Source organism: Scardinius erythrophthalmus (assembly GCF_964197995.2).
Source record: "Scardinius erythrophthalmus genome assembly, chromosome: 20".
Taxonomy (NCBI): domain Eukaryota; kingdom Metazoa; phylum Chordata; class Actinopteri; order Cypriniformes; family Leuciscidae; genus Scardinius; species Scardinius erythrophthalmus.
In genome coordinates, this window is record NC_138240.1 from 4779069 (window position 1) to 4796611 (window position 17543).

General features: G+C 36.1%; 2 protein-coding genes across 2 annotated transcripts; one reads left to right on the forward strand and one right to left on the reverse strand.

Moving 5' to 3' along the window:
• Positions 1-1256: 1256 nt before the first annotated feature.
• Positions 1257-12106, forward strand: pcsk1nl (proprotein convertase subtilisin/kexin type 1 inhibitor, like). Its single transcript, XM_081350026.1, has 3 exons — positions 1257-1379; positions 8793-9322; positions 9869-12106. The coding sequence occupies exons 1-3, from the start codon at positions 1302-1304 to the stop codon at positions 10230-10232; spliced, it is 972 nt and encodes a 323-aa protein (XP_081206152.1). The 5' UTR covers positions 1257-1301; the 3' UTR covers positions 10233-12106.
• Positions 12107-13218: 1112 nt separating this feature from the next.
• On the reverse strand, positions 13219-16071 carry lhfpl4b (LHFPL tetraspan subfamily member 4b; the record flags this gene model as incomplete). The annotated part of the gene is made up of 3 exons (XM_081348573.1): positions 13219-13265; positions 14272-14505; positions 15654-16071. 3 exons carry the CDS (start codon positions 16069-16071, stop codon positions 13219-13221), a joined length of 699 nt encoding a protein of 232 aa, XP_081204699.1.
• Positions 16072-17543: the final 1472 nt, after the last annotated feature.

Below are 17543 nucleotides of genomic sequence, written 5' to 3' on the forward strand. Positions count from 1 at the left end.
ATTTGCACATATAAAATACATAATTTATGTTGTAGCATTTGGTTTTAGAAAAGCTCAAAAGAACAAGAAAACACATCTCAAAAGAGGTCTTTTTGTCACAAGAAAAAGATATTAAACCTGTTATAGTACGACAAATTATTTTTTTGCAACTTATTTCAATATCGTGATAATACTGTATACTGTATTTAAAGCTTTAGCGATTATCGCAACATGAAAATTTGATATTGTCACATGCCTATCCTGGAGTTGGTTCTCCCTCCACACACACGTTTATTTAGCTGTGTGTTTTGCCACATTTATGCTGCTGTACACAACACAATCTTAAACTGTTGCATCAAATCAGAAACAAAATCAGCAGAATACATTTGTTTTTCAACAGGTTCAAAGATTACTGAGGCAGATAACGACTATACGAATGTATAAGGCGGCATCAGAGTTTCTGAAGAGGAAAGAATGGACAACTAATCAATGAATCAATCAATTCAGATTAATCAAATAATTTTCTGCATGCTGAACTGTAATACTCAAACTCACTACTCTTTACTTTCAACATTCAAGTAAAATCCTTATTTCATACACTGTAATCCCAATGTTCAAAAAAATGACAGAAGGCACCTCTTCTGTGAGCAATTCATAACAATGAATCAGATCTCTATTCTCTGCTGTTCCGCAATTACACCTTTTCACTTTTTATGCTGGGGTACTCCTGAAATTCAGCATTGCAAATATTTTTGTATTTTGCTTTTTCCCTCATTTGCTTGCAATTTAGATAGAAGTGTGTGAAAAATGAATATAGGCCTATACATTTTATGGATCCTATGCGTTTGACATAAATTCATATTTTATGTTCTTAAGTGTGAAGTGTGAAAGTGTGAAATGTACTTACATTTGTATTGTTTTTACTAGATTTGTTTATTATTATTATTATTATTATTATTCCTACTAAAGTCTTATAAATGTCTTGCATTTTTTTATTGCACAATAAAAAATAAAAAATAAAGTAAAATATTGCCAAATACCAATATTGTGAATTATTATTATTTTGTACAGCCAGGCATTAGTTACCTCATTACTAAACTCAGTACTGCAGTAGAAATCTTTCACCATCTGTAACATGCCATATCACGAGCACAGTGTCTCTCTCGCATCTCTCTCCAGAGTAACAGTGAAGCTCCTCCCTCCCTCCCTCCCTCCCTCCCTCCCTCCCTCCCTCTCTCTCTGTCTCTCTCTGTCTATCTCTGCTGGTGTTCAGTGGCAGCGTATCTCTTCACTGCAGAGGCAGCTACATTCTCTCCTTCAGGATGTCGGGCCTTCTGACCAACTCTGTTCTGCTTTTCCTCTCTCTGACGCTGTTCCAGATCCTCACACCAGAGGCAAAGGTAAAGCAAACACCACAACAGACCCTCATCATGTGTGTTCGGTGAGACCGATTCCTCTATAGCTACATTTTAACCTGCATGTTTTCTTCCTTTTTGCCTCTATGCAGTTAGAATAAGGTTTGAATTGGCTGATAAATGCTGATTTCATTCTGTTTCATTACTATTTCATTTAGAATATATGTATCATGGCACATGTATTATTGTGAATATGGGAAAGTACACTGTGTACTATTTAGTTGCTTTTTATATGTTACGCTTAGCTGCGTGTTCATTTCTGCTGAACTGATCGAGATCACTCAAGCCAGATTGCGTGAAATAGGGCGTACAATCATCATTGCCTGGCAACAACAGAGCATAATCAACAGGGCTTTCCTGGCGAATAATGAATCCTCATTAAATTCTGGAAATTTCTCTGAAAGGCAGTGTCCAGAAATGGAGGCTCTTGCAAACAACCCAAGATCACATTAAATATTACATGCATCGTTCAATACAGAGCTCCATGTTATTTTATGATGAGAGACAGCATTTGTTGATTCTTCTGCTCTATTGCTGATTAAACCAGGACTGTACAATATTTCGTCATTAACTAAATGTAGGTCTATTCAGAGATTTTAAACATAGAATTATTCCATTTAATTCAATAACAAGTGTTAGCATTACAACAAGTCTTATTTGCAACAATAGGGCCAGTGGTATACTGGTCTCTAGGTCTCTAGATAATGTATTGCAGCACTGATGCATTGGAGAGATCTGTGGGCAGCTGTTGTGAATTAAAGTAACTAGTAGAGTTTGTTTTGACCATCTGTTGCACTCATTAGCGTGTGTGCTCAGGTTTTCAGCACCACGGACAGCGGCTGTCACTGATACAGAGCTGAATATGAAAGCCACAGTGATTTTGGAAATGTGTGAAAGATTATAGGCCGTATCTGAAGGACAACACAGGACAAAATCAATAGTAGAGGAAGCACAATCTCATTAGCAGAACAAACAGCCAGTCTTTCACTCCGAGCGGAGAGGAACGCTGCCATGGCAACAGCTTTCAAAGAGCACACTCAGTTTTCTCACATCCATCCATCCATTCATACAATCCATCTATACTGTAAAAATGCTTGTGCTTCATGTGGCATCATTTAATTAAAATTAAATTAACTGATTTATTAAAAGAAAAAGAAAAATTGATATGACTGAAACTTTATATTTTTTATTTATAAGCTGCACTATATATATATATATATACAATCGTTTTTAAATCAAACTCCTTTTTAAATCAATATTTTGTGTCAAATTATTGATTTATTTGGTGGGTAGCCATGTAATAAGCGGGATAATGTAAAGCGAGGCGGTTGTTATAGCGAATACATCAGCCTGTCGTGGTTGTATTCGCTATAACAACCGCCTCGCTCTACATTATCCCTTACATATAAAATAGTATTTATTAATATTTGAATTAAGGTTTTTATATTTTCAGTTTGCACTTTAATTTTAGTTTAAGTTATAGTAATTTTATAATGTGCTTTTGTTATTTTTATTAGTTTGTTTGTTTTTATATTTCTATTTAGCTTTATTTAATTTTTATTTCAGCTTTAGTTTTAGTAATTATCTTCAGTATTAATATTAGTATTTATTTAAATTAGTTCCCAAGACAACATTTCTATATGTGCTTTTTTTTATTAGCTTTATTTTATTTTTATTTCAGTAAAAATTTGTTTACTTTAGTTTTAGTAATTATTATTAGTAATAATTAGTGCTGTCAAATAAATTAATCACACCTAACCTATACTGTGTGTGTGTGTGTGTGTGTGTGTGTGTGTGTGTGTATATATATATATATATATATATATATATATATATATATATATATATATATATATATATATATACACACACATACTGTATATTAGGGCTGGGTAAAAAAATATTGATTTCTCGATTTTAATCGATTCTCATTTTTACAAAACGATATCGATTCTTAAATCCCAAGAATCGATTAGTCATCCTGTTTTCAGTTGATGAATGAATGTAACATTGTAGCGCGCATCCCATCCAATAAATCGCAATAATCTTTGTGCTTTGTTGCAACTGATATGAAACAAAGTCTCAGATTTCAGTAAATTAGCTTGTAAACAATGTCATGTAACGTCACATTTACCAGTGACCATAAACTCGTTAATCAGCTAGAAAAATTAACTCTAGAGAGGAGCATTTTGCTAAATATATGCACCATATTACATATTAATTATAATTTTTAATGTTCTTACATTTTTAATGCATGTTTGAATATATCTGGCAGGTTTTTATGACAGCCACCATTTAAATGTTTATATTTCATATAACTTTATTATTATAAAAATAAATAAAAGTGTAATTTAAGTGTTTGTACAAATCAGTTAATTTTTACCTTCAATATTATAGTAGGCAACTGACTCCCATAGTTTACAGCATTAGTTAAGAGATTTGTTTTCCTTAAGAAAATTTATCATGTATTGTACCTGATTTACAAAATAATCAATATTGAATCGAAATCGAATCGAATTGCAAGCTTGTGAATCGAAATCGAATCGAATTGTGAAATTTGTGTCAATACCAAGCCCTACTGTATATATACAAACAGCAAACACATTTACAAACTTATGTTAGATGTGATTAATCGATTTGACAGCACTAGAGTTAATAATATTAGTATTATTTTTACATTCTAATATTTGTTATTTTATTTCAATTACTGAAAACGATTTTTAATATTTTTAGTTAACAGTAACAACACTGATTGGCTTACACTTAAACTGTGCTGTAAAATGTTTCAATGTAAACAGTTTGTTACACTATTAATATTGATAATCTCTAGTACATTTTACAATGACACACAACTGCAAACTGATGTGACGCACTTTGGCTGGAGTCTGCGGGAGTTTAACTAGCAGAGGGTGTTTGTAACTTTGCAGAAAGTTGTTCATGTTAGAAATTTCTCCATTGGTGCAGTAATGCGGAGTAGAGCAGATGGTAAGGAACCGGAGGACATCAACACCACTTGAACTCATGGACAACAAGATCTTCCCACCACCCACACACACACACACACGTCAGGGGCGGGACAGACGTCATAATGCGCCAGAGAGTGAGTCATCAAATACACTCGCACATCAGCGCCCAGAGGAATCCTGTTCCTTTAGTTTCATACGTCACTATCTGCCTCATTTATTATGAATCATAACAGCCCTGAAATACCACACAAAGCTCAAACTGAAGAACTGACTCAACACAGAAACTGTTTAATTTATCATTCTGACACAACTGGTGCAGAATATGATCTACAATAACACAAATCTTGCACAGAGGGTAGTTTTTGAACACCACTGTCTCTCAGCACTCGCTTTGCGATTTCAAATTACGCTGCACACAGAGGGTGAAGGCAATGTCATGACTCAGCACTTCATTTCTAACCTCAGGCTTGAGCTGAGCTTTTCAGTGGCTAACATGAATAGAGAAACAGATTTAAGGCTCTCTAGACAATCAATCACTGCTGAAACGCAGGTCTCCTGTCAGTAATGGCTGACATAGATCATCAGAGCCAGTGACAGAACTAATACGCTGAAGAGGAGCTGGTTACTCATACTGTCAGAATGTGCTTGCTTTGCACACTACAGTGATTTCAGCTTCTTGAAAAGCATCTTTCTTTTCTTCTCAATAGTGTGCAAGTGTAATTGAATGCCTGATTCACTGTGGATGGAGAGAAGTGTGAGGATGAGAACAGAAGAGAGGAGAGGAAAACGTGCTTACTAATGCTTCCTCTGAAATGTGGCGAACTGTGACGAATGCATGAATGATTAGTATGTAAAGTGTCACATTGAAGAGGGAGGTGCGTGTTTCTGTGCTCTCAAAGGCAGATGTACTTCAGAACGAACAAATTTAACATATTCTACCCTTACTGCCATTCATCATACAGTTTGTCCTCTGAATATATTAACTGCTAAGTAAGATTCAATTACATTATTAAATTGCATTAAATTATTAACAATACAAAATTAAATTGCATTTATTCAAAATATGTTATAGATGATTTCAGTCAATTTGTTAATTTCCACTAAATTTTAAAAATAATAATAAAATAAAAGTTACAAATAATGAAATAAAAAAATGCAACTCAAATTGCTTAGAGCATCTATAACTATTTTTTATTAATTAAATGTCATACCCAGACAAATATGCATCACAAATTTACTGTCATAGACCAAAAATGTAGGCTATACTATATGAATGCTGAGCCCCATTCCATCATTATTGCTATAGATGATGCAAGCGATTTCAGTCACTATAGTACAAACTTTGTTGTTGTTTTTTACTAACAATCAGAGCTTGACATTAACCTTTTTTCTCACCAGGCAGCCACTGTGGCTAGAGGTTTTCCAAAATTACTAGCCACTCAGCATTTTCACTAGCCACAATTTTTACATCGATAACATGGGGAAAAACTGCCATATATTATCTGCTGTCACTTTAAAGCCCCCCTGAAATCAAAATAAAAAAAATTTAGCTCTTAGGATGAATATGTTATCCCTAATGTTATAAATAAGCTGGTGTGTTCCAAAACAATTACAAAATTCGCATTTAGGAGATATAAGCATTCAAAACTTAGTCTCTCACTTCCACTAAAATGGATCACAAATTTTTATGACGTCACCACAGACTTCAGCTTCTCATCACATCTTCTGTCCAATCCAAATGCTCTCTAGAATCTGAAGCGTCCCGCCCCCCTATGCTATAAACACCCCCTGGCCGAGTAACATAAGGATTGTTCGACTTGAAACGGCGCTGCACGGACCGATCGGTTTGTGACATCAAAGTACCGCGAGAGCGATTCAAAACCATAAGGAGTCGGTACTTTGATGTCATTCACCGATCGGTCTGTACAGCGCCGGTTCAAGTCGAACAAGCCTACGAGCTTCTATACGGTAATTTCTCTACTGTGCAACAGAGTCGCGTGGTTATGATGCAATCGTTAGCCTATTTTTACAAAAACTGCTTCTACAGGGCCATAACGTAAGATACAAGGTAATGGAGCCTTTTATACATTGTCGTGTTTCTTTAGAAATAAACAACGGATAAATAGAGTCTTTAAACGCCTCAGATGTAAAGTTATTCGCTGTAAAAAAGTGATGCCAAAATGAATGGGAGTCAATGGAATGCTAACAGCAGGTGATGGCTTGCTAACCAATGGCGGCCCCGGGGAAGGTACGCTTTCCAGGTGCTGGATTACCCCCTTGTATATACTCTGGGATATTGTTTATTTCCAGTCGGAGTGACTGTCAGGCACATGTGAAAGTGAGTAACTTTAGAAAACTGGATCAGCACTGACTCTGTTTTGAACGATTCAGTTCGATTTGGTGAATTGGTTCAACCGGTTCAAAAGAACGATTCGTTCACGAACCGGACATCACTACCGTTGTCACGTCACGGAGCATTATGGGTTCCATTTTCAGAATGAAATGGTTAGAATTTATTCACACCTCTAACATTACTATTGAATCCAATGTATCAGCGCTCGGATTCGTTTCCATGGTGCTGTCAAGTATGACTGGCAATCTGTGAGGAAAACTTAATGCTATTGGCTATTTGAAAAGGGGGAGGAGCCATTCAATATCTCCCACCTTAGCTTCCTGTTTCAGTGGAAATTATGTCAATGCATCATGTGCGCTTCAAGGCACTTCAGTGGGCCTTTAAGATCTGACACACGGATCCATTATACTGTTGCATATGTGTTTTCTTTCTCAACTGTTTACATTTACTTAAAACATGCCTGACTGTGTTTAAGTAAATACTTGCCAAGAAAGACCCGTAGTATATGCTGGTGCATATAGGCTATTGTTTATTGATGCTATTACATCAATGTCCCACTAAAGGGCAGTGTTATGAATGTTAAGGAAGCAAGTGCATTAAAAGACGATGTCTCATGTTTTTTATGTAAAAACCACGTAAAGAAACCAACGACAAGACCGGCATTTTTACATTATTTTGTGTGTATTTGACTGTTTAAGCGCAATAAATAGGAAACAAATAACTTAATTTAGTACTGAGAGCAGCTTTATGTGCGCGCACTTTGGGTGGGTGAGTAAAATTATGCGCAATACGCGTAATCCCAACTGAAATTCAAGGCCTGTAACGATAAGAGAGGAGAGATTTGTGTGTCAACAACTCACTGTCGGAGAGATGAGAGAGCTCGTAAAATTAGTATTGGAAAGCGTTTCAGATATTCAAGTATAGATAAGTAGAAAAATCGATATATATTTTTGACAAAACTACATTGCACTTAGTTAATTATTTCAGATGCCTTTTTAAAAGACTACAATTCCAAAATGTATAGTTATATAAATTTACTATAGCCTATAGTAGGATTGACTGCATTAACGTTACACGTCACTGCTGAAATCCACCCTAATTTGGCGGGTGTTAATGTCAAGCCCTAACCAAAATAAAAATAAAGTTTAGCTGAAACTGCCAAAATGATTGAAATCGATTATAGCATCTTTATCCATTTTTAATTCATGTAATTTCACAAATTTAACGCTGGCTAAACCAAAACCCCGCCCACCAAAGACATGTCACCAGTCAACGGAACTAATCTTCGGCGCCATATACAGAGTAGACCATTATAAACATAAACATTTATGAATGGAGCTCCCATTCCATCTTCCATCTACTTACCAATGTGCAGACTCCATCCTCCACTCCATCATATCACTGAAAATGCAGCTCTGTCGTTCAGCCTCACTTGTTTCGAGGTTTCTCTTCATCCCCTGGAGTTGCCCATCTCTAACCTAATAAACGTTTTTCAACGGCTCTGATTCAAACGAAAGGTGATACCAAAGGATACTGAAAACTGATTGGCTTGAATGGGCGTCATTTGAAAACTGATTGGCGTCATTTGAATATTCGTTCTGATTGGCCAGTTTAGTAAGTAGAAGCGTTTTTTTTTCTGTCAGCCTCCTCTAAAATTCGAATTGAACAATCGTTCCTTCAGTGATAAAAACGTGCCTGATTTACCGCGTACTAAAGAAAAACGTAGTGTAATTTTATGCTTTATATTATATTTAAAAATACATATATATATATTGTTGTTCGTTATAGGGTTTAAAATATGGGAAACATGATAAAGATTGGTTAGGCAGCTAAAAAAAAGTTTTTTAAAATAATGAAAAATGATATGCGTGTGTGTGCCTGCTTATTAGTATATGGCCTGTGTGTGTGTGGGCTAATATACTGTAGCTTTACAAATGGTATTTAAGAGTGCAATGCATGTAAATAAAAGTTCTCTGTACCAAAATGTGCACAAAGTTGTTTATATTGCTTTAACATGGAAACAGAAGACATTTTTCACCAATCAGCTGTTGGGTTTGTCTTCCTCCCTCTGTTTCTCAGCCTCTCTCTGCCATGCGTGGCGGAGGTCGCAGCTTTGACAGCCAGACAGGAGGAGTGCGTCTCCGAAGAGACCTGCGGGATTCAGTGCCCTACGAGGCCCAGATGATGGCTTATCCAGCTGCTGACTTCAAGAGTCGGAGCAATGATCTGTACTACCAGCCAGAGGTCCTGAGAGCTCAAGGTCTGGGACAGGCCCTCCAGCGCTTGGTGGAGAACGATCAGAGGCGGGAACAAGAAGCAGCTTATCTGGCATCAATGCTACGTCTCCTTAACCAAGCACAGAACAACGGACAGGGCAAACCAGAGGAAGATGAGGAGGATGAGGGGGATTTCCAGGCACCGTACCCTCCGGACTACGATGAGACCGAGCAGGCCGTGAGCATGGCCAAGCCCCAGGGCCTTCTGGATCCTCAGCTTACTCAGGCTCTACTCAACCGCTACAAGCAGGAGAGACTGATGCAGGCTGGACTCGCTCCGACAACCAACAGGATTCCAGAGAGAGAGCAGGACAAAGACCAAGAGATGCTTAGGTAACGGAAACCAAACCAAGGCCTCAGAGTCAGGGTTATTAACTATTACAAACCTTTTTGTTCATTAAAATAAAGTTGAAATAATAAAGTTTAAAAAAAGTGGTAACACTTTACAATAAGGTTTGTTAGTTAACATTAGTTAACTAGTTAACATGAATTAACAATGAGCCGCTGTATTTTTATTAAGTAACGTTAACAAAGATTAACAAACACAGTAACAAATGGATTGCTCATGGTTGGTTCATGTTAGTTAATACATTAACTAATGTTAACTAATGAACCTTATTGTAAAGTGTTACCAAAAAAAAGCTAATTCAAAATCTTAATAAAAAATATAAATATTAGATGAAAACCCAAACTAAAAGTAAAACTAAATCATATTTTGAAAACTAAAACTAAATAACAAAATTGCTACAAATATTAAACTAAAATGAAAATGATATCTGAAAATATTTTTAAATTTATTAAATCATTTTATTAAAGCAAAACATTTCATGTTAACTTTAAGCAAACAAACAACAGTATTTCTGTCTTTGCATTGTTAAGGTACCTTGTTGAGAAGATCCTCTCCGGCTTGGCATCGGGTGGCAGTCAGGGAGGCCCTTCAAACCAGCGTGCCAAACGGGACCTGAGCGCCGTGGAGCGATCCGGAGGACCCGTCCTGAAACGCTCCCGCCGCTCCCTAGACTCCGCCCCCGTCCCCCAGGTGGAGGCGTCACTGCTGAGGGTGAAAAGACTCGATGACGACGACGACGAGGATGACGACAGAACGCCACATGTCGGCCTGCAGAGAATGAAGCGCATTGACACTGACCTGCCGCCCCCCAAAAAAAACAGCCGCAAGCGCAGAGCCCTGACCTTCGACCCCGCCATGATCGCACAGCACATCCTCCAGTACCTGCCAGCCTGAAGAGTGCATGTGAGAGTCAGAGGAAAACAAGGGAAATGTGGGGAGGGGAAATAGAAGGAAATCTAGACAGACAGAGCGAGCTTACAGATACGCCAGCATTCATTGTCATCTGCCTAAATCTAATCTAATCAGGCCTGCTTGCCAAGGTACTCTGATATGATGTTACTCTGTTTCGATGTTATACTATAATAAATTCCACACACATAACAGCTTATGGAATATGCTTTTTGTTTTCCTTCTTTCTTGCCACAATGTACAGGCCTTTTAATTCCTGTTGGTAACCAGATAAGGCTGCTGGTCTCTCACTCAGTTCTTAAAAACAAAACCACAGCTTGACCAGGTTCATGCAAGAGTGCGTTTAGGTGACGTTTCTCATGTGAGTTTCTAAGGGCCATTTACATCTCAGCAGCAACCCAGAATCCCTGAGCTTCTCCACAGATTAAAGGAGCGTTTGCTGGTTCTGCTCCTATCATGCTCCATATATCCTCGTGTGTCAGAGCTTTACTACAGCTGTCTGTGGGTGTGGAGAACCTCTTTGCCCCATTTTCAGATTATAAGCCAAGCAACAGAGCTCACATATGGCTCTATATGGAAAATAAAGTCATTTCTAGGTTGCTGTATTGAATATTTCCTGTAATAATGAACATAAATTAGCCTATAAAACAGCTACCCATTGATAATTCAAAACTTAAACATTGTGAAATCTAATTTACATACACATACACTACCATTAAAAGTTGGGGGTTTATTTTTTGGTCAATAAGTTAATACTTGTATTCAACAGGGATGCATTAAACTGATCAAAAGTGACAGTAATGTTACAAAAGATTTCTATTTCAAATAAATTATGTTCTTGTGAATTTTCTATTCATCGTTGACACCGTTTTCAGTTACAGTTTTCAACATTGATAATAAGAAAGGTTTCTTGAGCACCAAATCAGCTTATTAGAAAGATTTCTTAAGAATCACATGAAACATACCATTTTCCACATTGATAAATATATGATGTTCATCACGTGTAAAATACAACATATTAAAACTAAAGATTGTTATTTTAAATTGAAATAATATTTTACAATGTTACAGTTTTTACTGTATTTTTGATCAAATAACTGCAGACTTGGTGAGAACTCCAAACTTTTGAACATAAGTGACAAAGACATTTACATCCAAAAAGCAATGAATCTACACAGAACAAAACCCGAACATGCTAAACTGCTTAATCCAGAATCAGTCAAATCCATTTTTTTATTTGATTTCACAAATTAATTTAATTTTTATTTACAGTAACAGTACAGTAACAGATCAGTTGGAAGACATACCTAAATCTACTACTACATCTATTGTATGTTCTTTTAGAAATAACATTTTTGTTTGAAACAAATGATTGAGAAACAAAAATCTCGGAAATAATTATATTTATTGCAGAAGATATCTGGTACAGGTTTAAACAGCACAACACATCAGATCAGCTGCTTTATACAGCAATAAGCAGCACTATGTGAGTTTAGGCTCGTCTAAATGTCAAACAGTGAGTTTCCTGTCCTCTTTCTCTGATTGGCTGTTATAGTGGTGTGTCATCTTAATGTCATTTGCATCTGAGCTTGATGAAATGTTTTTTGTCCTCCTTGGCTTGGCTTTGAAACACTCTGTCTGATAATAACTAACCACTGTCCCAACTTTCATGCCCTCTGGGTTTGTAATCTGACTATATGATTTTGTGAAGGAATATGAGTATAGTGCTCTGAGTATATAAACGCTTTTCGATATTCGTGCGGTCCTAAAATCTTGTACAAAAATACATATCTCTGCACTGCAAGTTTTGTCAAACAACAAAAATCACTGTACGTGCTAATAAAGTGTATGTGAACACCAACAGTTTGTTTAGAACTTTGCATTGCTTTTAAACTGGAAGTGGATTGGAAATGACATCACATTTAACATTTAATGCATTGGCTTAATAAAATCACACAAGCACAACAAAGTGACGACTAAGAAAAGGACTTACGTATGTATAAACGGTGGGTGAAGACGATTCAGACGGCATGTAGTTTTAAAGTCGGCATAAAACAGAAGTTGCAGTTGACTTTACTAGCATATTGTGACATTTCCATAGAAACATAATAATCACAGCAATAATGATCCAGTCTTTAAATAGGCAAATAGACTATTTGCCTTTTTAAATCCAAGCAGTGACTTTTTTCAGGGCCGGGCAGTGTATATATATATATATATATATATATATATATATATATATATATATATATATATATATATATATATATATATATATATATATATATATATATATATATATATATATATATATATATATATATATGCGTGTGTGTGTATAATCTGTATAGACCAAAGCATGCATTAAGAAAATAAATAGGTCAACAATAAAACTAATTAAACAGATATATAGAATAACAGGTAACACTTTAATTTAGGGTCCAATTCTCAATATTAACCTCTTGCTTATTAGCATGCATATTACTAGGATATTGACTGTTTATTGTTATGAAGCACATATTAATTCCTCATTTCCGCATGACCATATTCAACATCTCAATACCTTACTAACATTAATTCTTTATTGAGGCAAAAGTCATAGTTAATAGTGAGAATTGGACCCTAATCTAAAGTGTGACTGAATTATAACACTGAAACTGTGACTACATCTTCAGATCTCATCTTTAATTCATGCACAAGAAATGTCCAGGACACAAAACCAAACATCAAACATCATGTAATTGGAAACAACATTCATTTTGTCTGTTAGACTTGGACTATAACTCAAATAGAAATGCACTAAAGAAAATAACCTTTCCTCTTCTCTATTTAAAGCCACCATAATTAGATCAGACTAATGTTCCTCCGTCAGGGGAGAAAGGACTCGGATACAGTTGCCAGGTGACTGTTTCTACGCAGACAGGTTATGTAAGCTGACTTCACAGGATGATGACGAGGTTTCGTGCCATCATTATTTGTCGAGAGTGAAGTTCACAGACGACGTGATGAAACGGCCACCTGAGAGGGTGAGAAAGAACAGTGATGTGAGCTGCAGAAGAGAGGAGAAGAGAGAGGGTGGATGCTTGTGTCCATTAAAAACATAAACTAGATTCCAGTCTTACCAGCAGTTTCTGGCTCAGGCCTCTTTCATGCTGCCAGTAACAAGCCAGTCACTGAGGAGAGAGGAGAAAACAGCATGACTGAAACATCTGGATGTAGAGGATAACATGATAATGAATAGGATTAATATTTAGTACATTTTAAGAATTTAGTAAATTAAGAAAGCCAGAAGTACAGCTCCCCATATCACCTTATTACCACAATATCACAATCAAAAGAAAAGTCAGTTTTCTGTATGTCTGTATTAAAAGAAAAATAATTTGCCAACATTTATTAATATGAATATGTTAGATTATATGATAATGAATGAATATTATATATATATATATATATATATGTTAATTATATAATATATTAATATATAATATATATATAGGTTTTATATTGGCATATATTTTTTTTGTATCATTTATATTCTATTTTAATATTATAATATTTTAATATTTATTAGTTTTCATATTTTATATTTTCAGGAGTCATTTTCATTTTCATTTTAGTAATTTTGTTAATATAAGTTTTAGTTTTTATTAAAATACTACTATTTAGCTTGATCTTTATTTCAGTTTAGTTTTGGTCATTTTAGCAATTTTATCTTCAACTTCATCTAATATTTATGTTTTATTTAATATCAGCTTTATTTCAATTAACAGAAACGTTTTTTAATATTTTTTAATATTTTAGTTTTATTTAACAATAATAATAATGAAGTAAAAAAAAGCATAAAACACATATTTGTATGCATGTATGTATATATATATATATATACATACATATATATATATATATATACATACATATATATATATATATTAATTGAGAATTTTCTTTATAATTTAGTTTAAAAATCATGCGAACTAAACTCTCTTAAAATGGGCTGTAAAACATGAACTGATTTTCCATTTACCATCACCATCCTTGGCATTTTCTGGCAGCAGGGCATCTTGGCGGTTTCCTAATACAAACGCCAGCATGGAAAGTATGCCGGCATCCAGGACCCCCAGCATGGCCAGTATGTACGCCCAGTGAACGGAGCAGTTCCCTGGGGAGAAACTACTCACACGCTCCCCGCACAGCGCCCGCATCTCAGCACACGCCCAGGAGTCTGGGAACAACACACACGCCAGGGCCAAACAGAAGCCTGGAGAGAGTGAGAGAGTGAGAGTGAGAGTGAGAGAGTGAGAGTGAGAGTGAGAGTGAGAGTGAGAGTGAGAGTGAGAGTGAGAGTGAGAGTGAGAGAGAGAGAGAGAGAGAGAGAGAGAGAGAGAGAGAGAGAGAGAGAGAGAGAGAGAGAGAGAGAGAGAGAGAGATCAGATTTCCAGTCAAGAAGGCCACATTTCAGTGTGGAGAGATTCTCAATGTAATATAGCTCTGCAAAGAGGCTGTTATTGAAGGATGGCAGTGCACACTATATAGGACTCCACAGCAAACCTACAGCCTGTGACCCCAGAGCCTCATTTAACACGCAAAGAAGTTGGCCAATCATAAACAAGCTCATTTACATCCTTCAGACGTCTTAAAGCTACAATAGCAAAATGGCATGTTTAACTCTTAGGGTCATAAATCATAAGTAAGGGTCATGATAAAATGAATTATGATGTTTTTGGTGCAATTAAAAAAACTGAATAACATGAGGAACTTTCAGACAAAAAAACTGCTTTAAAAAAGATATTATATGAGCTCTTTAGAGGAAATCACAAGCTTACTTACTACACTAATCTCTGGATCATACTGTATTTCACCTCAAAATCTATCTTTCTACAGGTATCTATCTATCTATCTATCTATCTATCTATCTATCTAAAATTGATTGCATTACAGTAATGACTGTTTGAGGGAAAATTAATTGCTTGATTGTCATGAAAATAGTGATGCAAAACAACTTATTACTCCTAAAACAGGCTTCTTTTTATACCAAGAAATTATATTTGATTTAAATTATATATATATATATATATATATATCAGAGTCTGTAAGATTTGTGACAGACATTTATAATGTTAAAGAAGATTTCTATTTTATATAAATGTTTTATCTCATGTTTATCTAAACCTAATTTTATAAATGCAACACTTTCCACAAAAATATTAAGCAGCACAAAAATCTGAAATGTTTCTTGAGCATCAAATCAGCATTTTAGAATAATTTCTGAAGGATCATGTGACACTGAAGACTGGAGTAATGATGCTGAAAATGTAAAATATATCCAGAGAGAACACAGTTCTTTTAAATGGTATTATCTGCCTTGGTGAGCATGAGAGACTTCTTTGACCTGAAGAAGCGTCTCACCTGCTGTGAGCTGCAGCCAAGCACAGATCTTATAGACCGTTGCTGTGTTGCAGAAGCGGAACAGACACAGGCAGCCCACGCTGGCCCACACCATGGTGAGAGACATGCACACCAGCACAGCGGGAGACTGGAAGGCAGGGAGAGGGGTCAGGGTGTGAAGAGACCCACGGCATTCTGGGACGGGCCAGTCAGTCTCCATGCAGACCTCAAAGAGGCCCAGCGTCCCGCTCGCAGGGGCCGGTCCGCCTCCGCGGTAGTGCAGCTCTCGAGTGCCAACCCAGGACGGCTGGATGAGAATGACCACCTCGATGATAGCGAAGCAGAGCGTACAGATGGCCCACAGCACGCCCACCGCCCGCGCGCTCCGGATGAACTCGGTCTGATACAGACGGGACACCTCAGGCGAGTGATGCTGCATGCTGGACACAGCGGCGGCACGAATATACTCGCTTCTGTTTAATATGAGACAAAAGAATCGACATATTATGCACTCCAGTGACATTCTTAAAAAAATTCTTAATGTCTACAACAACCCATATTAAAGGGATAGTTCACCATGTACTCACTCATGTCGTTCCAAACCTGTATGACTTTCTTTCTTCTGCGAAACACAAAAGAAAATATTTTGAAGAATGTTGGTAGGAAAACAGTTTGGTTCCCATTGACTTCCATTGTGTTTGTTGTTGTGGTAGATTTTTCCCTAAACCTAACTATCTGGGTCTCGTCTGTAAATCGACGTCCCCGAACGTCTACTGTCGACGTTTAGTCTATCTGGGTCTCGTCTACAAATCGACGTCCCCATTCAATAATAGCACTGTTCCCCTAAACTAGCTTCCTTCCTAAACTAGCTTCCTGCGCAGGAATAAATCGACAAACAGACCTGCAAATGTCCTTTAAATGCTTCCCGAGCAGTTCTCAGGGAATCTCTCCCAAAAAGCAAGGCCGGAGGATCTCAGACAAATTCCATTGAGAATCCCACCAGAAAATACGGATACAACAGTTTTTATAGAATCGAGAAAACAAATAAGACTAACATGTCACCTTCAATATGATTGGTTCAATTGGTTCAAAAGCCCCAACCTTTTTCCTCTGTCACTCTGCAAACTGCAAACAAGCAAACTCTGATTTTGTGATTACTTATCACAAGGTTTGAGAACTAGTAATCTGTCTAGTTTCACTTCCCTAATTGTTATTTATACACACACACTCAAAGTCACAAATTTTCCCCAAAGAGTTTGGACACATTTAAAAGCATATGAATGTCGTTCCTGCAAGAAAAACAAATGCTAGTTGATTAATTAAAATCCATCACATTGTCCATACAATGTAAGTCAAAGGGAACCGATGCAGTTTGGTTTACCAACATTCTTCAAAATATCATCTTTTGTGTTTCACAGAAGAAAGTTATTCATACAGGTTTGAGACGACATGAGAGAGAGTAAATAAATTTTACTCAATGGGTCTTTAAGAGTTTAGAAAATTTAGATTTTCCCCTTGTAACCATATTTGATTTTGAAGGTCCTGATGTTGGTTGGTCCTGAGTTTTTTTTTTTTTTTTTATCATACAAAATCAGATTTTACTCATTATTATTTGAAATGTTACCCTTTGAAAGCTGTACCCATGGTACAATGATTGTATCATATGATAATAATATGGTTCTGGTAACACTTTACAATAAGGTACTTCTGTATTAGTTAATGGTAGTAAATGCATTAACTAAAGTTAACAAACAAAGAGCAAATCTTTTGTTACAGAACTTATTATTCTTTGTTAATGTTAATAAAAATACAACTGTTAATTGTTAGCTGAGGTCCATTAAATAATATTACCATATATTAATAATGTATAAGTAAATGTTGAAATTACAATTAACTAAGATAAATAAATGT